The 26754-nt window shown below is 44.2% G+C and overlaps 1 protein-coding gene across 3 annotated transcripts in view; it reads left to right on the top strand.

Annotated features, from left to right (window-relative positions):
* Positions 1-6104: 6104 nt before the first annotated feature.
* Nrap (nebulin related anchoring protein) overlaps positions 6105-26754 on the top strand; it is a 71201-nt gene continuing 50551 nt past the window's right edge. The window contains exons 1-14 of one of the 3 annotated variants that reach the window (XM_076835277.1): positions 6105-6354; positions 6683-6777; positions 7319-7406; positions 11537-11641; positions 14127-14231; positions 15272-15376; positions 16068-16172; positions 16886-16993; positions 17481-17552; positions 19955-20059; positions 21011-21127; positions 23308-23412; positions 25151-25258; positions 26255-26359. In XM_076835277.1, the coding sequence (XP_076691392.1) occupies positions 6283-6354; positions 6683-6777; positions 7319-7406; positions 11537-11641; positions 14127-14231; positions 15272-15376; positions 16068-16172; positions 16886-16993; positions 17481-17552; positions 19955-20059; positions 21011-21127; positions 23308-23412; positions 25151-25258; positions 26255-26359 (1395 nt within the window). In that variant the 5' untranslated portion in view covers positions 6105-6282. Of the gene's footprint in view, positions 6355-6682; positions 6778-7318; positions 7407-11536; positions 11642-14126; positions 14232-15271; positions 15377-16067; positions 16173-16885; positions 16994-17480; positions 17553-19951; positions 20060-21010; positions 21128-23307; positions 23413-25150; positions 25259-26254; positions 26360-26754 lie in introns of all 3 variants that reach the window. The other 2 variants (XM_076835276.1, XM_076835278.1) reach the window with 2 other exon arrangements.

The following is a 26754-nucleotide window of genomic DNA, read 5'->3' as shown; positions in this document are numbered from 1 at the left end:
TGCACCCCCAGCCCCTGTCATGTAATTGTTCATGCTTCCTTTCTATAATGATAGGAGGATAGCATGCACCTCCCGCCCCTCGCTCTCAAAACATTCCCAGCCCCTTCTGTTTGGATGGTTTCCCAAGGGCTGTCCTTGCAGCTGCTCCTGGGCAGGTCCCTCTGGGCCTTCCCTCCAGCCCTCTGTTCTGCTGACCAGGCTGTCCACTAGTTCTCTGTCTCTACCTGCTGGGCATAGCACCCCAAGGAGGGCACCAACAATTCCTTCTCCACTTCTCTCCAGCTCAGGCCAACCATGACTTAACATAGGACCCCCACTGAAGGATGTCCCAAGATGTTCAGAAATACCAGGCTCAGGCTGGGGTCGTGGCTCACTATTAAAGCACTGGCCTAGCAAGTGTGAGGCACTGGCTTCTATCCTCATCACCATATAAAAATAAATAAATAGAATAAATATATTGTGTCCATGTCCATCTAAAAAAAAAACTAAAAAAAAAAAAAAAATTAAAAAAGGAAATACCGGGCTCTGCACCAGCAGGTTTCTGCCACGTGTGGAGCATGGGAAGCTCAGGCAGAAACTCTTCCCTAAAGGAGCAATTCATGTTGTAATTGTTATCAACTAATGGCCTCTCAACTTCCAAATCATCCTTTTTGTCTGTTCTGTGAAAATTTATCTGGGCCCTTAGTAGTTTCCCTTTGTTAAACTTTGTCTGTAGGGGGCGCTGGAGAGACATCGCGGGTGGAAAAAGCTTTGTTTCCTGGTTTTCTGCCTGGTGTGTGCCTGCAGAGGGGCTGGCTTCTCAGCACCAGCTTCTTATAGAGTGGCTCGTGGCAGAGCACCACACAGCCAGCAGTTTTCCCTGGTACCCCCTCAGGTGGTTTTGTAGCAGAGTACCTCTATTGAGACACCTCTCCAAGAACTTCTCTCTCTGGCATCTAGAGGGCTAACTTCCAGAAAGTTCCAGAAAGCAATTCCAGCAAGTTCCACTGGCATGACACCACAGTGACTTCTCTGCCATCCAGTGAGTCACAGCCGTGCTCCCTTTGACAAGGTTTGGACCTCAGCCCTGGTGGGGAAACAAGGGAGGCAGGCGATGGAACCCTTCTTGGGTTCCCATTTCAGCTCCAGGGGTAGTGGCATGTTCCGTTGTTATGTTTTGTGTGAGTTTATCTAACCCCCGATTCCTCAGAATGGGACTGTATTTGGAGGTAAAGTCTTTAAAGAGGTAGAATGAGGTCATAAGGGTGGACTCCAACCTAATATGACTTTTTTCTTTCTAAGAAGTGGAAGCTTGGACACAGAAGCACATAGAGGGGGAGACCATGAGAAGACACAGGGGAAAGACTGCCATCCACGAGAGAGGCCTTAGCAGGGTAGGCTTCTGGCCAGGAAAAGGCAGCCCCAGCAGTTGGGTTTTATTATTCAGCCTTGGCCCTGTGTGCCCAGGAACGGGGGTAAGGGTAGGTGAGAGAGCGTGAGCACTAGAGACAGGGCTCTGCTTTGTGAATTCTCCACCCCAAGTATTGACTGTAGGGTGCAGAGGAGTGGAGGAGGGAACCGAGTCGACACCATGGGCTCTGAAGAGCGGCATGGGGAGTGCATGCTGCATCTCACAGGAGAGCTGCCCTTTCCCCAGCCCACGGCCAGCTTCTTTGAGTGAGCGACTCTTGAACACCCCATGCGTCTTCCCCTCCATTCACCAAGGTTAGCTCCTTCCATGCATGTTGCCCATCCAAGAAGTCCCTGAAGCTCCTGCAGACCTGCTACTCTAAAGGCAAAGGGGGATTTAAAGGAATAGGGGTAACACTCAGCAATGGGCCATGAGACATGAATGGGCAAGCTTCCCAGACCTCCATCCTTCAGTGGGATGATTCTGAGCACATTCTGTACACTTTCCCAAAGGGTCCCCAGCAAGACTGAGCCCCAGCTGCCTGTAGCCATAATAAACTCACTTTAATGACTCTTCTTTCTCTAGTCCATGGGACCACCTCCCAAACAAGCTATCTATACCTAAGTTCTGGCTTCTAGCTCTGCTAGAAGTTCATGCAGGCATGAACTCCTGGCATGGAACAGCCCCAGTCTATCCTGAGCAGCAGTGATAGAATGAGGGGTCAGTAGCTGTCCCCTCACTTGACCCTTGTCACCTCTGTAATTCCAAAACCAGGCCACAGATGCAGTCCTGAGAGTGCAGGAAATGACTTTGGAGCTGGGAAGAATCGCCTCATGCTTGGGATGACACAATCAAGACACAAAAAGATCTTGACCAGCTGATGCAAGGGGTCCGCTCTTTTATTTATCAAGAGGTAAACAGGGAACACTACATTTAAGTTCAAAGGGAAACCGAGTGCCCCATGAATGCAGCAGTCATTCACGTGGAACAAAAGGCTGTTCGGCTTTTCACTGATCACCAGCTCCCTGAGCCAAGACTTAAAACAGCCAAAGCAACATGGGGTGGTGCGACAGAAGCATCCAGATGGAGGCTCCACAAAGCTCTACCTGATCCACCCCCAGGCCCCCATCCTGGACTCTGCTGATGGGACAGTTCACATGCCTTTCAGCTGTTCCTTCAGACCCACTTGGCTTCACCTGTCATGGCCCTGTGCCTACTTATGCCAACCCAGCTGCACTGGTGGCACCCAGCTCTAGGAGGGCTCTGGCATCTTCTCATGGGCACAAACCACAGTGTCTTTAGGGTTCTGCTGCTGTTGGGGTTTTCCCATTGACACTGAGACATGACAGGCTCTGGGACTCCCTGGACACATACACCGCATGAAGAATAAAGGACTTAATGCTCAAAATCTTTCACCAACAGGAGATAGGAGCCGATCACAGACTAGTTTTTCCTCTTCCTTCCTCTCGCAGATATTCCAGGGCAGCAATCATTTATGTGGTCTCAGAAGATAGAGATCAAGTGACCTAATATAGCTTACACATATTGGGCATCCCTGATCCAAAATTCCCAAACAGGAAACTGAACACTAAGATGATGCCATGAATAGAAAATTTTACTCTGTGAAACTTTGTTTCATGATCAAAATGATTTAAAATATTGTGTAGGGCTGGGGACGTGCCTCAGTGGTAGAGCACTTGCCAAACATGTGAGGTCTTGGGTTCAAAAACTAAATCTAAAAAAATGTATAAAACTATCTTCCAACCATGTGTATAAGGTATAAATGAAGCATAAATGAGTTTCATGTTTATATTTGCTTCCCCAATCCAAGATATCTCATTATGTATATGCAAATACTCCAAAACAAAAACAAACAAAACAAAAACAAAAAAACTCTGAAATCCAAACCACTTCTGTTCCCAGGCATGTTAGATGAGGGATACTCAACTTGTAGCAGGTGCTGGTCACCTTGAGAACCCAACCTCATACTGTCCATGTCCCTCATTCATTCCTACCCACTTATTCCTGCGCCCTGGACTACACTGCATCGTAAAGTCCTTGCCACGTAAGCCTTGACCTCAGGCTCTGGTGTCCTGGAGAATCCAGGCTAAGGCCACGTGTTGTTTGAACCAATCCTTGTGGCCAGAGGAGCCCTTGGTGTGCTCATCGACTGAGTCTCCAATGGCCTGCTGTAACCTGTGTCAAAGGGGAGGGATGGAGGCCCAGGAAGGGAGGGGGCTGTGCAGAATGGGAGAGGGGCATGTTCCACACACAGTGTCTGTTGTCTTAGTCTGGTTTTTTTACTTCTGTAACAGGATGCCTACGACTGAGTAATTTGTAAGGAACAGAAATGAATTTGGCTCACAGTTCTGGAGGCTGGGAAGTCCGACACCCTGAAGTTGGAAGGCCTGAAGGCTGTGTCATCTCATGACAGAAGCCAGAGGGCAAGAGGGAGCAGATCACTCAGGCGGTGACATTAATCCACCAATCACCCCTCATTAGGCCCACCTCCCAATCCTGTGGCATAGAGGATGAAGTTTCCAGCACATGAAACTTGGTCACATCCAAAGCACAGCATCAGCCCGACAGGTGGGCTGTGTCTATCTTGCCTGGCGGTGAGTGGCAACCATCCCGTTTCCAGTTTGATGGGGGTTTCTCCTCTTGATTTCTGACATCTTGCAGAGCAGAAGTGACAGAGCAAGTCAACTTAAGCAGCTGTCTTGCAGCATCCGTGTTTTCCTGAGTGTGACCGAGAAGTGGTGACAGCTGTGGGCTGCATCACCACCTTTGGCAAGGAAAAAAATGTTTCACGGCTTTTTCCTTGAATGCAGTCGACCCTGATTTCTCAGTCCCCCAGGCCCCCAGACTGGGGGCAAGTGCATTCTCAGTGATTTGGGGGCTCCCACTCCATAGCCAGGTAAGACTTGGTAAATCTGGTGGAGAGCAAAACATCTGGAGTTGCATTTCGCATCTACTCTGGCTCGTGGCAACCCTGCTGCCTCATCACTTACCCAAGCTACATTTCAAGAGAGTTTGAGCATCCTGGAGTCCCTGATGGGTCCCCTTCCCATGGTGCACACAGCAGCTTTGTGCCCACAGGGGAGAACTTGAAACTTGCCTGTTCTCATAGGAACATTACTCTTCTTCACTTACTTTCTCTCCTGTGAATGTCCCAATGTCACACAAAAATACTATTGATCTCTCTCCACCTGACCTGGTGACACCCAGCCTAATCTCAGAGCATTGAGATCAAAGGTTGCTAATTGGTAGCCTGCCAGAAAGATACTACCTATGGCCCTGTTTAATTGTTTTATGCCCATTTTTGTTATATAAAAGAGGTAATTTTGTGTGTAAGTGCATGTTTTCAGCTTCTCTGGATATATCAGAACATTTGGGAACACTGGTTACTAATTCCCTGAGACAACAGATGGCTGGGTCTGAGGAGTTTGGGGTTTTGGGATGGGGTGTGTTCTCCTCCATTTGGGCAGGTCCTGTGACTTCAAACCTGGCTTCTGTAGGCATGGTGGTATGAGTATTAACTTAGTTCATTAACTAAATAAACATTTAAAAAAATTTTTTTGCGTGTACCAGGGATTGAACTCAGGAGCACTCAGCCACTGAGCTACGTTCCCAGCCCTGTTTTGTATTGTATTTAGGGACAGGGTCTCACTGAGTTGTTTAGCACCTCACTTTTGCTGAGGCTGGCTTTGAACTTGAGATCATCCTGCCTCAGCCTCCCAAGCTGCTCGGTTTACAGGTGTGCACCACTGTGTCCAGCCTCAATAAATATTTATCGCATACTCTTTAGGTATCAGACCTTGTGGTAGGTTCCAGGAATATAGACATGGCAACAAGGACCAAACATCCTGTGTTGGTGGAGCTTGTATTTTGATGGGGGTGATCGAATTAAAAATAAATACATTCATATTTAAGGTGGTAATAACTACAGTGAAGATCCTAAAGCTTGAAGTAGGGAATAGAAGGTAAATGAGCTTGGGGGTGGTGGTAGCAGGTGAGGGAGCATTTTTGTATAAGGTGATGAGGTGACATTTAAGCTGAGACGGAAGGCAGTGAGAGTGTCACAGAGTGAGGGGGGGAGAGATTTTTGTCCTCAAACTACACTTTTGAAGGCCCACGGCACAAGGGAATAAGCAGAAAGTCCTGTTTGGAACAGGACAGACTATAAAGGCCTGAGCACTAAGAGTTCTCATTTGCCATTTTGCATCCCACTAGACGCTCCCCACATTTTATCTTACTAATTTTTCACTTATACTGTTGTTTAAGTAAAAATGTTTGATGTTTAAGTGTTTCTAGTAGCTAAAGCTAAAATTCACGTATGAGCTCTGCCCTTGCAGGGGAGTGAATCAGTCCTGTTTGACTTCCTGAGTTCTTGGGAGCTGGACTCTTGGCATTAGTCACAGAATGCCTACAGCCAGCTTTTCTAATTGGATCACGGGTGGTGCGTGGCATAGGCTCCAGATTCTTTTCTTGGGTTGTGATCACAGCTACTGTTCCACTACTACCCGCTGCCTGGTCCTACCCCAGGGTTTGGCTGTCCACATAAACATGATGCTGTTGTGAGTTCACTCTTCTATTTAGAGAAGCCCGTCAGCTAGAAATACCTCCACCTTATTTCTCAGACGCATGCGTGCTGAGAGCGAGTTGCCAAAATAGCCCCTTGAGTAAGTGGTGGCTTTAAAAACCAACCAACTGCTGACTCAAACCAGAAGGTCAGTAGAGGAAAGTGGACGTTGGATTCTGAAAGCTGGATCAAGGAGCCCAAAGGAGTTTGTAGTGGTGGGGATTTTGGAGACTTGAGCAAGTAGCCTGGGGGTTCTCCTTGGATTTCTCGCCTGTTGTCTGCCCGCAGTCTTCATTCTTCAGACCCCAAGATGAACGTGCAGGCCTGCTCCAGGTGTGGCTATGGGGTGTATCCTGCTGAGAAGATCAGCTGCATCGACCAGGTCAGTAGCCACAGCCTGGCCTTTGGGAATAATGACAAACATGGGAAACTTGTCTTCTTACATATAGATATGTGGCTTTTTCTGAACCACAGGAGAAAGATGTATTTTTCTACCTTTGTTAGGTTCTACCCACTTCCATGTCTTCTAGGTTGCCTCAAAAAAAAAATTGTGTTTATTTAACATAAAATAATTATATGTGTGTGTGTAGTTTTTAATTTTTTTAATCACCATTTTATTCCTACATCTCAATCTTTAAACTAGAATATATAGGAATCCTGAGCCTGGGGTGGGGGATAAACAATCACTGAGTCTTCTCTGTGATTTCTAGATATGGCATAAAGCATGTTTCCACTGTGAAGTGTGCAAGATGATGCTGTCTGTGAATAACTTCGTGAGTCACCATAAGAAGCCCTACTGTCACGCGTAAGTGTCTGATGCCCCTTCCCTGCCGCTTGAGTTTTGTTCATTTTTTGACAAGTAGGTCTCCTAAAGGAGCAACCTGTGCTCTCCACGATTAAATCCAAGCAATGTCCCCAAAGTGTCCACTCACATCCAATCACGGAAAAGATCTAAAGTGCGGTGTTATGCAGTGGATAGAGAATTCCAAATTTCTTAAAGATCAAATCTATCTACAAAAAATTCTTATAGACTTGTTAAGTGTTGTGCAGTTTAACTGCCAGCAGATAGGCAGAGAGCGCTTTCAGATTTTTAAAGTCACTTTCAAATCCTTTCCTAGGTTTTTTTAGAAAGCTTTCAAGTGACCAATTAAAGTTTATCCTAAGTCATTATGTGCTGAATTTAATTGGCTTTATTTTTAAGACTTTTTTGACCAGAAAACTATGAACTTAATTATTAAATTTTATATTCACTGATTTTAAAAAACAACTGTACCATTAAGAATCATCATTCAATCATCTTAGATAAGGGGGCGTTTCTGATTTTGATTTATATCTCATTCTTGTAGCCATAACCCCAAGAACAACACGTTCACTAGTGTCTATCACACGCCATTAAATCTAAACGCGAAGAAGATTCCAGGAGCCGTGGGTGGGGTAAGTCACTTAATTTTTACATTTCAAAATAGCCTTTCAAGAAAATCCCCTTGCTCAGGCACCTGTTAGGTTTCTAAGTGGATCTCTGTAGGGGATGGTTCATTTCCTCCATAGTCACATACAAAGTGTATTGAAATACCACATGTCACTCTTTGTCCTCCCTCAACATTTGGGGCCAATACACAGGATAATCTGGGTTCAGTATTTGATCCTTGATTCTAATATAATCTTTCTGTCCGACCCGCTCTGGGCAGATGGTGTTAGTTGAATAGGCCTTGCATACGTTAGTGCTTAATACTTAAAGCAAAATTTACAGGGTTGGAAAATATTACAAGGGCCCTTCTTTTCTTTTCTCTGTAATATTTTGGTACAGAACATTAAAAACTTCCACTTTCACACTCTTAAACCTCTCTTTCATTAGTTGCTTGAGATTATGCCTCTCTTTCCCCTGCGGATAGGGGGAGGTCAAAGATGTTTGGATTTGGAAATGAGATTGGCTTTGGGAGGGGAAGCAGGAGGTGGATGCAGAGGCTGTGTTGATGAGCCTGACCCCTTTTCCCTTTTGAAACATCAACAGTGAAGTTTTGTCAAATAACTAGCCGTTGATGGAACTCTTGCATCTCTTAAAGTGATGAATCATTGAAGTTCTCTGGCCCTGGCCGGGTGAGAAATAGCTCTGTGGGATGGCGGTTAGCAACTTTCTAAAATTAGAAAATTACCAGCGAGGTGGAGGGCTCTCTAATAATCTCTCCTGACCCCATGTCCCTTGTTGGTGTTACCCCTCACCCCTTATACTGACAGTGGCCTCACCATCGGGAGAATTTATATTAGATGGAGTGACCACCCTTGCCCTGTGACTCTTTACATCTGCTCCGGGAAAACTTTATGTCACTAAGTGCTTCACACTAATGGCCAGTTTACATTATGTTTATTTAACAAGCCTAATAGACTTGCTTAATTTACTTCCTACACATCACAAACCAATGAAGTAGATCCCATTATTATCCTACTCTACTGGTGAGGAAACTGAGGTCCAGACAGTTGGTCATCCATCATTGATTTCTAAAGATCCATAAGCCTTAAAAATCCACAAGCAGTCCTAGGTTACTAAGAACACTAAGCCTCTTGGAACTTTGATTTTTATCTTTTGATGTCTGCGGGCAGCTATGTGAAATTACAATAAGTGTAATTTAGCTCTTACTTCAACAGTGCCAGGAACTCGGCTGAGTTCTCTGTTTTCTCATGTATTCTTCACGAGAACCCTCTGTACTAGTGACATATTGCAGTTGAGGAAGTTGAGACTCAGAAAGGTTAAGTAACCTGCCCAGGTTCATCCAGCTCGGTGGGTACAAATCCAGATCTTTCTGACTGCAGAATTCTCGTCATCGGCCCAATTCCATATCTACCTAGAAGGTGGCAAACTCTCCAGAAGCAAAAAAATACTTGTTGATGTTTGTACATATCCAGATGTTTTACAGTTGTGAACGGGAGATGTGTTTACAGAATGCCCTTGCATGTATCACACTCTCTACAGAAAGACTGTCGTGTCGTGTCGCATCTTCCAACCCTACCCGAGCCGCAGCTGGCAGTTCCACCTTATAGTCATGCAACAGGTCACACAGGATTTACCTTTCTTTGCTGCAGTGCTGAACTCTTCTTCTTTTAACTGTGTGTGACAGGTCCAACCTGGCTCAAGGCTAGGATTATCGCTGGTTCTGCTTCCAGCCACAGGCAGTCATGTGGGCATCCCAGGAGGCCTGAGCGTGTCTATTTGTGTGAATTTATGTGACTATATGACTGTGTGTGTATGGACATATGTGTGTATGTGGGGAGAGCATGTATGTGTTTATGCAGGTATGAATATGTGGGCACACACATTCATATATGTACATGGGATATGTGCATGGGTGTATGTGTGTCTACATATGAAAGTCTATCGCATATGTGTATACGGTGTTTGTGTGTGCATATATATATGTGTGTGTGCTAGGTATGTATGTGTATGTGTGCATATGTATGTGTATATGCCTTTGCATGTATGTGTGTGCATGTGGTGTGTATATATATGTGCACACACCAACTACAGGCATATGTGGTATACATGTACACGTGTATATGTGTGCATGTGTGTACAGATGTGTAAATGGTATGTGTGTGCATGTGTGCGTGTGTATGTACAAATGACTACTGAGATCCCTTTCTTCTCCTTTGCCACCAGAGAAAATTTTAAATGGTCAGCTATGTCCTTTCTAGGTCCCAGATCTGCTCCCACAAGACTTTTATGCAACCAATCTAGGGGGTGTGATGGGTTATTTTTTATGCCCCTCATGTCTCTGAAAGACTTTCCAATGAAAGTTTTAAAAAAATCATTGTGCATGTGCTAAGAAAACAGAGGAAAGAAAGCGATGCTTCAGGGATGGTGGTGAAGGAGAAAAGAGGGCACAGATTCTAAGCTGGCATTTGCAGCAGATTTACGTTTCTGTGTTTCCAAAATGCCCTTCTTTGAAAAATAAATAAATATTTACTAAGACAGAATGTCTTGTTTGATAGGTGTGAGTGGAATTTTTAGAAGAATAAGCATCTGTGTTCTCACTTATTCAGAGTATGAACTTTAGTCCTAAATGCTGGACGTTACTGGTCACACTATGGCTCTCCCCTTGTCCATCCTCAGTGGAATTGGGGACATTGTGATTGTCACAGCTGGGAAGGGCAACTACTGCGCCTGGTGGGTAGAAACCAGGGGTGCTGTTGAATGCCCTGCAATGCTCAAGAAGTTTCCCCACAAAAAAGATTTAATGGGCCCCCCAAAATATCAGAAACCCTGCCTTAAGTCTATGTGATGCTCATGGTACTTCCTTCAAATACTCGGAAGGCAGCCGGTAAAGGTGTCAGCATTTACGGATTTAACAATATGCACCTTGGAGCGGCGTGAAGCAGCAGTAGGCAGTAGCAGGCCGGGAAAGTCAGGCAAGAAAAAGCTCCCTTGATGGGAAACTAGGATCCCTGAGGGTGTATTTTCCTCCAGGTCTGTTTCCTCGTTATCTATAACATTAAGGATTTAAACTTCAGCTTTTAAGAATTGCAGACATCTGGGCCTATCTATCTCAGACCTAATAAATTGGGCTACCTTCATTTGGACCTAAGACCCAAGTTTCTCTTTTGTGGTTAGTTTCCATGTTTTCTTGAAGAAATCTTTGCCTACCCGAAGTGATGAAGATGTTGACAGTGTGTCAGTCCTGACCAAACTGAGATACGTGTGTCTGTGCCATCTGTGCTGCTACATCTTGCAGTACCATTTCAATAAAAAATCATGGAGTGTTTTGTAGACACTGGCAGACTGATTCTAAGTCTTGAAGAACAAAATTGAAGGACTTAGGTTATCCTAAGTTATCAAGATTTACTATAAAAGCCGTACTCATTCATTCAGTGGATAATTGTTACAAAAATGGAAAGACCAGGGTTGTCTTGAATACAAGGCCCAGAAATTGCTCTGCTTAGAATTGGTCCCTCAAATGACAACAGAGGCACCACTGCGATTTAATGTAGCAAGAATGATCTTCCAAGAAAATACTGGAGAGATTGGATATTTGTATGGAAAAAAAATGAGCCTTGCCTCCTATCTCACACCTGTGCACAAAAATCAGCTCAAAGTATGTTATAGAGTGAGATGTTAGAGGTAAAATTGTCCATGAGGAAATAAAATACTCCCATGAAACTGGTGAGCCAGCGTTTTAGTGAACTCCTTGGGTGATGGTCACACAGAATGAAGCAAAGAACATTACTCTGTTGTCCAACATTTTCAGAGGTCACCCCAACCTGAATACTATGTGTTGTGTGTTAAGCTCATGGAGACTTTACCTCAGTCTTGTTAATCATCCTGCTCAACACAGCTTGGCACAGAGCAGGAGCCCAATACGTGCCACCTAGCTGGTGGCACAGATAAGATCACAGCAAGATGGGCGGCGCAGTGTGCCTTGTGGTGCGGGGAAGATGCTTTACGGTCAAGACTTGGGAAAGAGCCCCCTCAATTTAGCTCCGCGTTATTTATTTATTTATTTTCTTACTCTTCTCTGAATGGAAATGTTACCAACAACATCTTCACCATGTTCATCTTCACCATGTTCATGCAGATCCATGACCAAGAAGATGGTGAGCAGTTTAGATCGGTTTTTCACTGGGACATGAAATCCAAGGATGGACCCGATGCACCTCACAGGCAACCGCTGGTGAATGAGGTGAGAGAGGAGCGATGGCGGGCTTGGGAAAAAAGAGAAATGGCAGGCTATGCAAATGAGTTGGATGATGGCGATGATGATGGTTAGCAGTAGTAATAGCAATATCACTTCTACAGAAAATCAGTTAAGTTTTCTTTTGTCCTTTCTGTAAATTCAACCAGCTATGAAAGAGACCTCCATCAATGCCTGGCAGCACTTCAACTGTGTCTGTTCCAGTCCAAGTTCTTGTCCCTCCAACCTTAAGTTCCTGTCCCTGGGAATAGCCCCCTCCACACACCCCCCGGCTTGCAACCAGCGCTGCCCTTTCTTCCTCTGGTCCTCCCCTCTGCCCCCGCCCTTCCCTCCAGGCCACCCTCTCCCCTCGGATCCTCATCATTTCTACCTGGACCTCTGTGAGGGCCTCCTGCGATGGCTGTGCCTCGTGCACATTCGCCTTTCCCCGGCCTCCTGTGCCCACGCTGGTCACACGCGGCTTCTTGTATGTTCCCGACTTCCTCGTCCCACCACCCTCTCTGTGGACAGCCTCTCGTTTCGGAATCCCTCAGCCATCTATTCTTAACTACACGCATGATACTTGCATTTTTCTTATTATAAAAAAATCATACACTGCAAAGTTAACCCTTTACCCACCACCTCTGATCCAGTTCCCTCACTTTAGAAGAACCCACTGTACTCACTTTTTGGATACCCTAGACTTGACTTTATTTTTTGTTTACGTATGTGATTTGTCAGTTACCTATCTCTAGTCATCATCTAGCTATTTATTGTCTACCTATTTTCTATTTATTTCTATCTATCAATCATTTAGCTTTATCAATCATCTAGCTATCTGCCTATCACTTCTCTGACTTTCAACTACTTACATTTGAACATACCTATCTTTATTGAAGGACCTTGACTCAGTTATTTAAACACTCTTTTGCTTCAGTTTTCTGATATGTAAAATGAACTTCAGAAACTTCCTAATTCACAGAGCCTATTGTGAAAATTAAGACAAAATACCTACAAAAATATCAGGACAGTGGTAGATAAAATAAATATTGGCTATTATTATTTTTATTGATAGTTTCACACACGTTTCTTTTGAAAGGCCTATGTTTATTTTCTCATGAAACAACATGCATTGTTTTTCACACTCAACAGATATCTTGGAGACATTTCCACATTGGCAGCCTTTCAAGCTGTGGTGGACTGGTGTAGCATGGTGCATGGGTCAGAGGCTTGTACCACGGCATCCTATTGATGGGCAGGGATATTTTCCCTTTGCAGAGTTGCAATGAACACTCATTTTCATGGCCTCTTTTGGATACAAAGGAGTGTTTCTATAGAATAGATAATGAAAATAAGGTTGCTAGGTCCAGGGTGCGTGCCTTTTTAATTTTCAGAGTTAAAACAGTTGTGCATTTATTCTCCCACAGGCAGACTATGACCCGTTTTCTTACACTCTCACCAATACTTGGTTTTACCAGATATTTTGACCATCTATATTTTGTTTTAATCGAGATTTTGCTGCTTGCTAGTGCAGTTGAGCATATTTTCAAGTGTTTTTTTCAGATTTCCAGAGGCTGGTTCTGCCCAGCCTGTCCAGCCTGCCCTGTCCGACTGGCTCCCTATCTCTTTCCCTCATGTCAGTTAAACTCAGCTCCTGGGTCTTTTCCACCTGCCTTCTACTTTCCTTCATGGCCGCCCATACTCCCGGGAATCACTCAACAAATATTTACTGGGTCTACTGTGTGCCAGGCACTGTTGTAGACACTGGGGATCCATTAATAACGGAGTGTGAACATCCCTGCCTTATGGAACTGACCTAGAGGAGACAGATGCCTTTCCCTCTCCCTCTGCCCTGTTAACTGACCTTGGCCCTGAAGGTCCAGCTAAAATTTTTATCTTCCTACCAAAGGCAGGGGCCTTCTCATACAGAGGCACATTTAAAAACCTCTCACTGTGTCCATCATCCTTACAGAACATGATTACATATAAATGATTTCTAATTGTTTTTTCCTATGTTAATTTTACCTGCAACGGTAAATACCTTCAAAAAGAAACTTTGTCTTCCTTCTTTTTTTTTTTCCTTTTTAAAAAATTATTAGTAGGCACATAACACAAAGTAGGTTCTTGAAGTTTGTCTGAATAATACTGATTAATCTCAGGTTGGCTGTCTGCAGTTACCCTTTTCCTTCCCCACAGCCCAGTCAAGTGCAAAGAAGAGCAAAAGATGTTAAGTCGTATTTGAACATTTTTCTGTAACATCAGGGTGTTTCACAAATTTCTATCACTTAGGATATTAGGTGGTCTTTTAGTCTGAGGAAACGAACATGCTAGTTAGTGAAGACTTCTCACATACCAATAGGAGCTTGTGGTTTTGAAAGAAGATGTTATTTGGACAGCGTATGTGAGTGCTGCTGGGAGTGCGGGGTGGATGGAGGGGTCTTGCCAACCAAGTATGCAAGGCGTGTGTTTGTAGCATCTTGCGCTTCCTTTGCAGAGAGCCTACTGGCCTGGATATGGGGAAAGCAATGCTTGGTGCCCAGGAGCTCTGCCAGACCCCGAAATCGTAAGGATGGTTGAGGCCCGACAGTCTCTTGGTGAGGTAAGGGCCCTAGGAATCACCTTAGTGATTGCTTTAGCAAGTAGTTAGCAATTGGCTGAAATCTCCCTTTGTTTTGAGAAATGCAGCAGAGGAATACTGTACCCACCAAACAGTCCCCTGTCCTAATTCCCAGAGCCTGAGTGCGTGTCACCTTACATGTGGGAGAGACGTTGCAGGTCATTAAGTTGTGGGTCTTGAGACAACAAGAACCTGGATTCTCGGGTGGCCCAATGTGACCACAAGGTCTTTATGACAGGGAGGCAGGAGGGACCACTCTAGGAAAGATGCTAAGTAAGGACAGAGAGAGGTTACAGGGTTGTGGGGCTGGGGACCCAGGGATATCAGAGCTTCTAGGAGCTGGAAAAGGGAAAGAAGCAGATTCTCCTTAGTTCCACCACAGGGATGTCACCCTATTGGCCCACGCTAAGCCAGGACCACCGCCCCAAACTGTGAGACCCTAGAAAGTGTTCCAGTGGGAAGGCATCTGTAGCCCCAGTGCAGAAGTCCCCAGCTGTTTGCACACCGTGCCCCTGGCCCTCTCACACACCGACCCTTTGAAGAGTCACTTTGGAAATACCGTTAGTCTTTGTGACTCTTCCTTTAGAGAGTGGGAAGAAAGCAATAGAAACATGATCACTAAGGTGAGATGTTTTATTAGGAAAACTATCCAATCTGAAAAGGCGGAGGGCAAGTGAGCCCTCCCTCTCCCAGTACGGTAGAACTCTCTGGAGCAGGCCAGTTCCCGCAAAGTCTCCCGTGTGAATGGCTGTGCTGCCTCCAAGCAAGCCTTGGAGTCGAAGGACACCAGTGGGGTTGGACCAGGCTCCCCACAATTGGTGTAAACCCTGCAGGCGATACCTTTTGACCTAGGGAATGTGAGCTCCGTGGTGTTGATGGTGTTACTCAAGCACCATTTTCAAACTTATTCCAAGTGATTGAAGTGTTCTCCTAGTGTTCTTTCGAAGCCAGCTCTGTTGGTCCGATTCGTTCTCCTCCGGTATCTTACTGATTCTCATGCTGCCGTGGCTTCTGGCCAACAGGCGTATCCAGAGGACTCTGAGCAGCAGACAGGCAAGGGGAGCTTTCCGGCCATGATCACACCTGCTTATCAGAGGGCCAAGAAAGCCAACCAGCTGGCCAGCCAGGTGAGTGTCCTGAGTTGGTTCACCTTTGATTGCACTCAATTTTGTCACTAAAGAAGCTCTGTTATTCAGAAAAAAATAATATAAGATGGCATTTTGGTGCAGTAGGAACTATTAGTGTTGTGTTAGGGAGAAAATAAAACACTATTTTCATTTATCCTCTGTGACTCTATTGGGCCACATCTCCAAAATGGAGAAAAGACCCTGTATGTAGCTCATCCAGAATGGACCTAATGATTTCTTAAAGTTGCTTTAGTATTAAGGACACTCGTTTTTATCAACCAGATGGCAGGTCCTCCTGAAGACTGGTGTAGTTTTTGGTTAAGAGCTCAGGTTTTTGGAACTAGGATGCTGGGATTTGAAGCCTAGCTCTATCACATATTTCCTGTGTGGCCACAGGCTAATTACTTAACCTCTCTATTCTTCTGGCTGCTCATTTGAAAAGCAAGGAAAACAATAATCCCAGTGGATGAGTAGTGGTGGACACCAAGTTACTCTTTGGTTAAGGCTTAGCAGTGCCTGGTGCTCTCTGGAATTTAGCATGGTGCATAGGTGCCTTTGTGACCATGATAGACTTGCCCCAGGTCTGTGTGGAGCATGGCCTGATGGTGTAGATTCAGGAGAGCTCTAAGGCGAGGTCCTCACAGAGGCTGGGAGGGGGCATGAACTTGACTCTGTGCCATCTCCTCACCAGGTGGAATACAAGAAAGGGCACGAGGAGCGCATCTCCAAGTTCTCCACGGTGGCGGATACTCCTGAGCTGCTACGGGCCAAGGCAGGGGGACAGCTACAGAGTGATGTAAGACGACATGGAGGAGGGAGGGAGGATGCAGGAGGCATCCCAGCCCTGGGAGGGGGCGGCAGTGCCAGCAAGAGCTTCCTAAGGTCAAGGATGGTCAAGTCCATGAGTCAGTCAGCATAGACCTCCCCAAAACTCTAAACAGAAAATGTTAGATTAGGTGAGTGCCAAAGAAGATAGAGCCGATGAACTGGAAAGAAATCCCTCTTGCCACTGCAAAGTAGAAAGCATAGTTTCTAAAGAATTTCTACCACTTGCCTTGGCATAGCTGAAGTGCCCCACAGCCTACTGAGACCCAAGAATGCCGTGTTGTTCTGAATGGGAGGTTGAAGCACAAATCCAGCTTCCCCTTATAAGCAATTTCCACTTGCCTTGTCGTGGATCTTGGATCGAGGGGCTTTCTTGGTCAAGGGTCGGAGACCTTGCTCAGCCCAGCCCAGCACCTGGCCCGCGGCAGGTGCAACACAATTAGGCACTGAGCTCCTCGCTGAGCGTCTCCATGCCCCAGGTGCTATGCTGAGTGCTGGGAAAGATAGGTAAATGAGATGCAATGCCATCAAGCCGTAAGCTAGTGATGTGCCACAGGGGCTGTGACAGGGGATGAGCAAAGTGTCCTTCACAGGAGCCCTCAGCCAGGCATCTCCCTGAGATCATCAGGTAGACAGTGGGCTTGTGGCGTGTGAGTCAGTCTTTTCTTTTTCTTGTTTTCCCAGGTGAGATACACAGAGAACTATGAACAGCAGAGAGGGAAGGGCAGTTTTCCTGCTATGATCACGCCTGCTTATCAGATAGCCAAAAGGGCCAACGAGCTGGCGAGTGACGTAAGTGGCTGTGGCAATGCTGTCATGTTAAGGAGGAAGCAGACAGCTAACCTGGGCCTGGGGAGTCCAACTTCCCGTCTACTCTCGCATGCATCCCAGAGCCAAGAAGTAGCTTTCCCTTGTAGTTTTCAGTCCTTTTTGCCGTGCCGATGACCTGGTACTTCTATGTCTAGGACATATTCCCTAGACTCAAGAACATTCCATTGTAAAAATGTGGATGTGTAACCGATGTGATTCTGCAATCTGTATTTGGGGTAAAAATGGGAGTTCATAATCCACTTGAATCTAATGTATGAAATATGATATGTCAAGAGATTTGTAATATTTTGAACAACCAATAAAAAATGAAAAATTTAAAAAAATGAAAAATTAAAAAAAAAAAGAAAAAAAAAAAAGGAACATTCCATAAAACACTCATTTTTTTCCCCTTCTGGCTCCTGTGCATGGGAGGCTCAATTCAATTAGTTTGTCCTTTCCCTTCAAACAGGTGAGATACCATCAACAATATCAAAGAGAAATGAGAGGAATGGCGGGTCCAGCCTCTGGAGCTGAGGGCCAGGTATGAGCTAAATGACTTCCTGGGAGACTGGCCTGCCCCTGGCCAGTTCTCAGTTTGGCCCCTACTAGCTGTGACATAGCCTATGTCCCTTTAACCAGGGGACGGGCTGTGGATTATCTTTGCCCTGTGTGTGGATGGGGGATTTTTCCAAGCCAGAAAGTAGCAGACAAATACTTACACAGGTTTCGATTTGAAGTCAGATTTCAAGCACTGTTTTCTTTAAGAAGCTCTATCAGTATGGTGGCTCAGCCAAGAATAAGCCGTTCTCATGTATTTACTGAAGAGCAGACCCAAAGATTAAGACTGGTTATGTTTAGTTCATCATGACATTCAATGAGTTTAAGTGAGTAAATGAATGTCTTCCTTCGCTGCATAGTTTGATTTATTTGGCAACGAATTAGTTGACTCTACCCCATACATGACCTATAAAATTAAACGACAAAAGAATTTATTTCTCTTCTTTAGAAAAACAAGTCACCAGTTGTGGCCACATACTCATGTGTCTTAGGATACGTGTGGTCATGGGCAGTGACCCCTTTGCAAATGTCGGCCTGAGGAAAAGAAGGCTTGGTTTTGAATTCAAAAGACCATTTTATTAAATTCTACAGGTTGATGACATGCTCTCTTGGTGCTTTATATTCAACAAAAATGGGTTCTACTTGTTTCATATGTTAAATATGTTGTCTAGAAGGCTTGAGACAACTTTTAAAAATGAGTGTTATTAAGAAATATCTGGCTTCTGTGGCCGTCAAAATATTTTATTCTGTATTTTGACAGTCCTTCCACCACTAGCTCTAACACATGGTTAGTGTGAGCCTCGAGGCACGCCCATGCACATGGATGAGATATAATTTCTGAGATCGTAGTTGGTTCTTGATTTTTAGGACACTTGGAAGTTTCCAGTCTTGATAATAACAAATACGAGAATCAAAGTGGGTGTCGTTGGATTGCACCGTTAGCAGCTGCTGAGGGGACTCAGTCTGGTGTGGCATTTCACTGTGTGATTTAGCGTGACTCGCCAGGGCATGGGTAGGATGGAGTGAGAGAGGCAGACAGATAGCTATAAATATCTGTAATGCCTGAAATGCCAAGCAATTCATGCTTCTTTTAAACATCTAATTAGACTCATTAAAATGACTATACTGTGTATTTGATTTATCATTTGTAACCAATCAACTCCCCAACAGAATCAGGTATCTTACAAAAAGATTCTCTGTGTCTGTCTCTCTCTGTCTCTCTCTGTCTCTCTCTCTCTCTCTCTCTCTCTCTCTCTCTCTCTGTGTGTGTGTGTGTCTCTGTGTCTCTCTCTCTCTCTCTCACACACACACACATACACACACACACACACGCACACACACACACACAAATAAAACCACCAGCACAAAACTGTAGAGCAGGATGGGGAACAACCCCATAGAGTAGATTCTAGAGGATTTGAGAGTTTTTTGTTTTTGCTTATTATATTTGGCCCAGAATATTCTGGCAGTCAAGCAAAAAGGAGCACTCAGGCTAAACAGTTTTCATGACTGGACAAAAGGAAGCCTGGACATTTTAATTTGACCCAATTCTTTTACTTAAGAAAATGTGTGGGCCACAGTCCAGTCCTGGTGCTGGAGGAGGGTGGGTCCTGCCCCGGATGAGGCCCAGGAAGATGGAGTCATGAGCCGAAGGGACACAGTTATGGGCATCGAGCAGCAAGAATGCAGAGGAGGGCGCAGCTGGTTCTGCCCCGTGTGGGTCTGGGTTGAGGGAGGATGGGGACACGCTAGAGAAAGTTGCCTCTGAGCTGGTCTTGCAGGGCCTCTGGCTGCCAGGGAAGGGTGGCCCCAGTCACTTGATGGGGGCTTCATGAAGGAGAAGGTCTCTGTGGGAGTGGACGGGTGCCGTGGGGAAGAGGAAGGGAGAAGTTAAGACGAAGGCCACCGCCCTCTGTCTTCAGTGCTCGGTTACTCCCGTTTCAGATAACGGATGCGGAGTGTTTCCCTCACAAATTGCAAAACTGGCAATAGACCCCATTTCTGGTTTCCTGACACACATCACCGAGGGAGACAGTATGGGGGGAGTCAAAGCATCTCTGTGCACAGGTCTGCATGGTACCTGAGTAAGACAGTGTTCGAGACCAGGGGAAACACAGTCCCTAGCACCACGGCACTGGGAGACTGGGAGTATCGTGATTCATCTTGTGGAACTAAAGATAATGATCATGATAATAGTTACCATTTGTTTACTGCTATGTACTGTGCCCCGTGAGCAGGCCTGACCCCAGGGTCTGGTGGCCTGATCACCACATGGGACAGCACCTGTGGTGGTCACTGGAATGCCGTGTGGATGGACCTCTGTGGGAAGAGGCTCTGGGACCAATCATTTCTGATCACCACCCAAAGTTTTGATTATCTCAGCAGGGTGACTTGGAGGAGTATGAGGAGCCCAGGGGAAAGGGCAGCTTCCCCGCCATGATCACCCCAGCTTATCAGAATGCCAAGAAGGCCAACGAACTTGCTAGTGATGTAAGTACCATCAAGCAGGGGCAGCTGGCGGCACCCCAGAGATAGAGGAGCCACGAGGCTTTGAAAGCTGTGCTGACTGAAACCTGCACACAGGCACATTTCTTAGAGCTGAGCCACAGGGGAATGTTCGCCTAGCCCTCAGGGACTCCCATCCACATTTTCTGATGTCTTCTTTGTTTACATTTATCAGCTTTGCAAGCAGATTGATATGGACAAACAGCACAACTCACTTTAGGTCTTTTGAAGCAAGCACAAATGCTGGTCCAGCCAGATAAGCAGGGATTAAGAGTCTCAACCAGAACCCATTTAGAAGTTGAGCATTTTAACGGAAGAGCTGATTAAAATAGGTTATATGATTATCAGACTGGGTGTAACCCAACGATAAAGTCATTTTTATTTGCAGAAAGTTAGCCAACAAGCAGTCCTTGAAAGATAGGCTATAATTAAACTTGGTAAAGTGAAACTTCACTGCAGACCTTAACAGTCTGACTTGAACTTGACCTCTAATCAGGGACCTCATATTCAAAGGATCCTTTTCCCTTCACCTTGACTCTGCTAAGGGTCGATTACCTACTTGCCAGAACGGCGCCACTTTTGCCTAAGAAAGAAAGTACCTGACATGGCCTCATTACCAGGCTAGAGTTAGGGTACTGGAACCTGGGTTTGAATTGGGCTGGAATGACATGATCCTTTTAGGACTACATTTTTTTTTTTCTCATGCAGAATTAGAGTGTAATGCGTAAGAAGTGTGAAAAGGTCCAGTATCATTTTAGTTCAAGAAGGACCAAGTAGTTTGTAGACGTAATGGAAGAAGAAGTCCACGTGAATTCTTTGCCTTTAGAAAATTCTATTCAGTAAATGTTGACATTCAGTCTGGGGTTATTTTGGAGATATGTTTCTCACAAAGAATGGAAATGGCAACTATAGATCTTCTTCGTGTGTTTCTTTCAGATAAAATACAGGCAGGACCTGCACAAGATGAGGGGCGCCGCGCATTATCATTCTCTTCCAGCCCAAGACAACCTGGTTCTCAAACGGGCCCAGAGTGTGAACAAGCTTGTGAGCGAGGTGGGTATGGGGGGTTACACTCCCGTGCTGTCACCCCTTTGCCTCCTAGGTAGTAAAGGGGTGACCCTGTAATAAAAAGGGCCATTAAGAGAGTGACACCACACATACAATCTGTGGGTTTCCAGTGTCTGAAGAGTACATAGTAAAACACAATTAACAAGAACACCAGGAGTCAAGCAGATTAAATTTTTCTTTGGTGGCTCAAACATGTCTTCCCAAGTCCTCACCAGGCTGTAGATAGTCAAAAGTGCCAGGCAGCAGATTTCTGGTTGGCAGAAAGAGTGCAGGACTTTGAAAACAGTATGATGTCATTATAGAGTGGAAATCCAAGGTCAGAAAGAGTGTTTGACTTCCCTCCTTCTCCCATTATTGTAGCCAGAGTTGGAGATGCTACCTCTCCTGCCTCCCAGGTGGAGCTAGCTGCCCTAGGGTACGTGGTGTGGGTCTACCCTGTGCTTAAGCTTTGGGGGATTGTTAGGACTACTTGGCAAGGAAACACCCCACCGTGTCCTCTCTGCACCCTCCTCTCTGCCCAGCAGCTCCTCTTACCCCCATCACTTCTCTGGACCCAAATGGGCAACCTCCGGCAACACGGAGAGTGATGGCTACTAAAAGATTCACTGAACGAGTTATCTGCACCTCAGAGACAGAGATTCTTCTCTGACCTCTAATGGCTGTTCCTTTCCCCAAAACTGTTTGTTAACCCATGATTCTGCAACTTGGGACTACTTGGGAAAGTGGCACTCCTGAGTCTCATCATGCTTGGAAGTAGTAGATGGGTGTGGAGGCCTTGGCACCTGCATCTAAACAAATGTTCCAGACCATTCTGATGCGCAAGACCATTGACGTACTACAACCTCAGTGTCCAATCCAGCCCGCAGTCTGAATTCAGAAGTGAAGTTTTACTGGAACACAGCCACATAGTATTCACTTACATATTGTCTGTGGCTGCTCTCGGGCTCCCTAGGCTCTTGGTGTAGAGGCCACATGGTGGCAAAGCCTAAAATATGTACTGTCTGCTCATTTTGTTAGTTCTAGATTAGGCCTTCACTTTGTCATGGGCCTGTAAAAGATAAGTGCCTGGTTCTGATTCATAGAGACTCTCAAGGACTAAGGTGGAGTGAGACCCCTGGTGGTACATCTCTGCCACCCTGGAATAGCACAGTTAACATGTTGGCCTTTTCCTATGCAAATATATAAATAACCGAATATATGAATATAAAGACATACATCTACAGTTAGGATTCAATTATATATAAAGTTTTATATTTTTTTAACTTAAAATCATAGTGTGAACATTATAATGCATTTTGCATATTTTAAAGGACATATCCCCACTCTAGTTTTATAATACGATAACAAATGAAGTTGTACTTCCTTTGGTAGGAGGCCACAAGCGAACCTTTGATTTCTTTTTTGCCTATGTTTCTCAAGTAGACCAGCCAGCTCTGCCTCTATAAATAGTGATCGTCCTCAGCCGTGTTCTGCAATTACTCAGGGCGACTCAGAGTTTAATTTAATAACTACAGCCTCATGGCTTCTTCCAGACACCCAGGGGAGCTCAAATAGCCAGGCTGCTTTAAATTGAAGACACTCTTCATCAGGGTGATCTCCCTTGTTATATTCTTTAATAAAGTGCCTTTTTTAGGTAAAATTTTAGTGATGTATATAGAGAGAGGTGCATATACCCTGAGTGTGTAGTAGGAAGAATTTCTACAGGTGGCTTGACTCCTCATAATCTCTCCTACACTGTTCCCTCTAAGACTCACCACCTGATTTCTAAAATCAGTTTGCCATTGTTTTTTTTTTTTTTTTTTTTAAATTGTTTTGTGGTGCTGGTGGGGGGTCAAACCGAGAGGTTTGTGTGTGCTCAGCAAGTGCTTTACCACTGAGCGCCCGTCACCCCCAACCCAAGTTTCGCCATTTTATTCAGCTGTATGTTTTTATAGTATTTGTTCTTGAAAAGGACCATATATTTTTACTTTGCAGAATGAAATTGATTATTGCTTTATTATTTGTTTTTTTACTAAGGAAAACACATACTTACAGCATCCTATGCCTGGTATTTTAAAATATGGGGTTGAAAGTTTTCTAAAACCATCTCAATGAAGTTCTGGAAATGTTTTCAAGAGGGACGTGGGGTTTGGATGTATTGTGCATCTGGTGTTTTGGTTCCCAAGGTGGAATATAAGAAGGATCTGGAAAGTAGTAAAGGTCACAGTATCAACTACTGTGAAACGCCTCAGTTCAGGAACGTGAGCCAGATCTCAAAATTCACCAGCGATGTGAGTTGCTGATGCCTAAGCATTTGCATGTGTCCCTGTGTCTTGGAGAAGCAGGGGCTCCTAGGCATGAGTACCTAAGAGTTTTGGTTAAGGTTGCCTGCTGGGATTGGGCAATGTCAAATTCTGTCACATCCCTCCTCTCCCTCCCCACACTCAACTTTGAGTCCTCAGGGCGGGACCTGTCCTCTCTGTCTTTCTGAATCCCTTGCACACATCCCAGTATCTGCTCCTAATGACAAATGCTGGTGAGGGAGCCTGGCTGAGCATGGGACTTTGTGCTTCTGAGTGAATGCATGATCTCACTTAACTCTCATGGTCATCTGGGAGCCAGACATTCTCTCCCCACCTCAAAGATGAGCAGATACATGCTGGAGTGGCATTTGTGAATCTGGACATTCTCAGAGAAAGCCTGGCGATGTAGGCTTGAGGATATCAAGAACCTGTCCTAGAGTGTATGATTTTACTTCTGCTTAGCTATACTAATAGTAGAATTCGCCATCACAAGTGACCTTGTAAGGCTCAGTAAGAAATTTATTTTGTATAAAGGTTCTAGTTAAGAGGACCAGTTTTGGAACTAACGTACTTGGTGCCATATAGTTACCCAAGTGGGCAAGTCAGTTAAGCTCTCTGAGCTACTTTGCCAGTCATTCAAATGGGGATGATAATAAATCCTTCTTCTTCATAGAGTGGCTGGCAAAGGTTAACTGAGATAAATAGAAATGTGTCTAATATATAGCAATAGTATTCTACTTAAATGCATCATGGACCTGGAAACTCAATGATCTCTCAGAAAAATTTTAATGAAATGTCATGAAGCTACCCAGATTTTCCTATTTATGACTTCCCATCATTCCATTTTGATCTTCTCTTTACTTGATGTTATTTAAGACATAGCATCATTTTTCACATGGTTGCAGTGACCATCTTTTATGTCACAGAATTTGGCAAAGGTCTGGTCTTCTTCATATACAGTCATTCCTCTGCATCCATGGGACATTGGTTTGAGAACCCCCTTGTTGAGTACCAAAATCCTCAGATGCTGAGGTCCCTTATATGAAATGGCTTAGTAATTGCATATAACCTGTGTACATCCTCACATATACTCTACATCATTTTTAGATTGCTTATACTACCTAATGTAAGTGCCATGACAATAGTTGTTATACCATATTGTTTAAGAAACTGTGACAATAAAGTCTGTATGTGTATAACACAGATGCAATTTTTTAAATGAATATTTTCATTCTATGATTGATTGAAACATGGGTCTAAATTCCATGGAGGCAAAGGACTAACTATATATGGAAGTAGAAGTAATTTCATGCAGTGGCTTGTACCAGTCCCCAGCCTGGGACTGTATCCACAGTGTCCATACAATCAGAGTTATCCAGTAATGAGTTCCACATTCTCACGGTAAGTTTTCATATTGGAAAAATCTGGTAAATTTATAACAAAAAATATAAAAATAAACAAGTAAGTCAAATCTGCTTTGTGCTACCAATGCCCATCAGACCCATGCTCCCGAGTGCTTATCTGCTGTCTTGATCCAACTTCTTGTGCTCGCTTGAAATTTAAGTGGTTAGAAAAGACGTTTGCTTTATTTTTTACTCACTGGTGCACTGACTACTTAAATAGGTTCTATTTAATCATTTATAGTTTGGATTCTGTGCATCAAGACAAGTAGTTCATCTTCAACAAGTAGGGAAGCTTTTGCTAAGAGTTTTGTGTTTCTACGTAGAATAAATATAAAGAAAACTACCAGAACCACATGAGAGGCCACTATGAAGGAGTTGGCATGGACAGACGCACACTTCATGCTCTGAAAGTTGGCAATCTGGCCAGCAATGTGAGTGCTTATGCAAGGGCCTCTAGGGGTGGAGAGGGGTGGGGCATTACAAACTCAGCTAATTGTTTTTTAACCTCTCTAAAATACTTACGTTCTCCTGGGTAAAGACAGACCCATAAGAATTTCTAAATGTTAACCAACACAACCAAATATATGTATAATCCCTTAAATTTCTTAAAAACTCAAAGTGTATTTTTTTTAGCTTTCTCTGATTTGAAGAGTACTTAGATCTATTATAATTGATCCAGTATGAAAAGAACTTTCGGTTTCTGAGTGATAAAGAGAAATGGATGGGCATACTCATATTTGAAACCCCCCCAGGATTCCAAGGCTTTTGTGATTTATTTGGAGTTTGTTAGGTGGTTGGTGAGTTTGTCTGTTTGCTTATCCAGTCTTCATGTTCATTGAAGACCTACTATGGCTAGGAACTGGGCAAGGTAATGGGATCACAGAATAGAACAGGTTCTTGTTTTCCCTGTAGCATGTAATTATTAATCTCTCTTTGGCTTTATCAATCCAATTCACAGAGTTTCAAATTCGAGGTTATAAATCTTGGAGGTCAAGGACACTGAAAGGAAACTGCTTTCATTATGCAGATGTCAGTTTTCTCTGCTTGAGAATGTCCAATTTGACCTTAAAGAAAAAATTAAATAAATATTCTGAAGACTCAACTTTTTATTCCTTTTCTGGGGGTGAGCTAAGAAGTACCTTCGTGGTTTACCCATGAGCACGTGCTCTTTGTTAACCAAAATGACAAGGAGTCTCATCATTAAAAAGAAAGATAAATACACTACAGATGGAAGTTAACTAATGTTTGATTAATGAAGAATTCAAATTAATTAAAGGCAAACGTGTGAACATAACTTAATTTTCCTTGGAGGTGATGCAACTGAATTAATTTTGTTTCTGGCTATTTTAAAAGTCTTTCTTATGACATTCAAATAAGGTCAAAAGAAAACAGGGACTGATTTCTTTTTCTTGTTCTTTGGGTTTCAGGTTGCCTACAAGGCTGATTATAAGCACGATATTGTGGACTACAACTATCCAGCCACCCTTACTCCTGCCTATCAAACAACAATGAAATTGGTTCCCTTGAAAGATGTAAGTCCTCTTCTGACGGCACTTTTATTTATTACTTGCCACTTCCTCCCTTTGGGACGATTCTTAGGCAGGAAGAGGGACAGGAACAAGATAGACCGCTGGTGGAGATTGAAGGGACTTGAGAAAGGGAGCTCTTGCCCCCGGGACGTCCACCCATGCATGGCTGAAAACTCAGGTTTTCAATGGAAAGTGGGGCCAACTCTGTTTTTGTCTTGAAAATATCCTGAAGTTCATTTTCTTCTCTTAGAAATGAACTGCTGGGGGCATTTAGGATCATTATTTCTTAGCAATGATGACTTTTGTTTTAAGGTTTGGAGTATAGTATGTTAAGGACTGAAGGAAGTCAAATAAAATGAGCAGATGGATATAAGTTGAAAGTAAGTAATAACGTTGAC

The sequence above is a fragment of the Callospermophilus lateralis genome, chromosome 15 (assembly GCF_048772815.1).
Source record: "Callospermophilus lateralis isolate mCalLat2 chromosome 15, mCalLat2.hap1, whole genome shotgun sequence".
Classification (NCBI taxonomy): Eukaryota; Metazoa; Chordata; class Mammalia; order Rodentia; family Sciuridae; genus Callospermophilus; species Callospermophilus lateralis.
The sequence above is the reverse complement of the archived record's forward strand: the minus strand, read 5'-3'. Positions and strand labels throughout refer to the sequence as shown.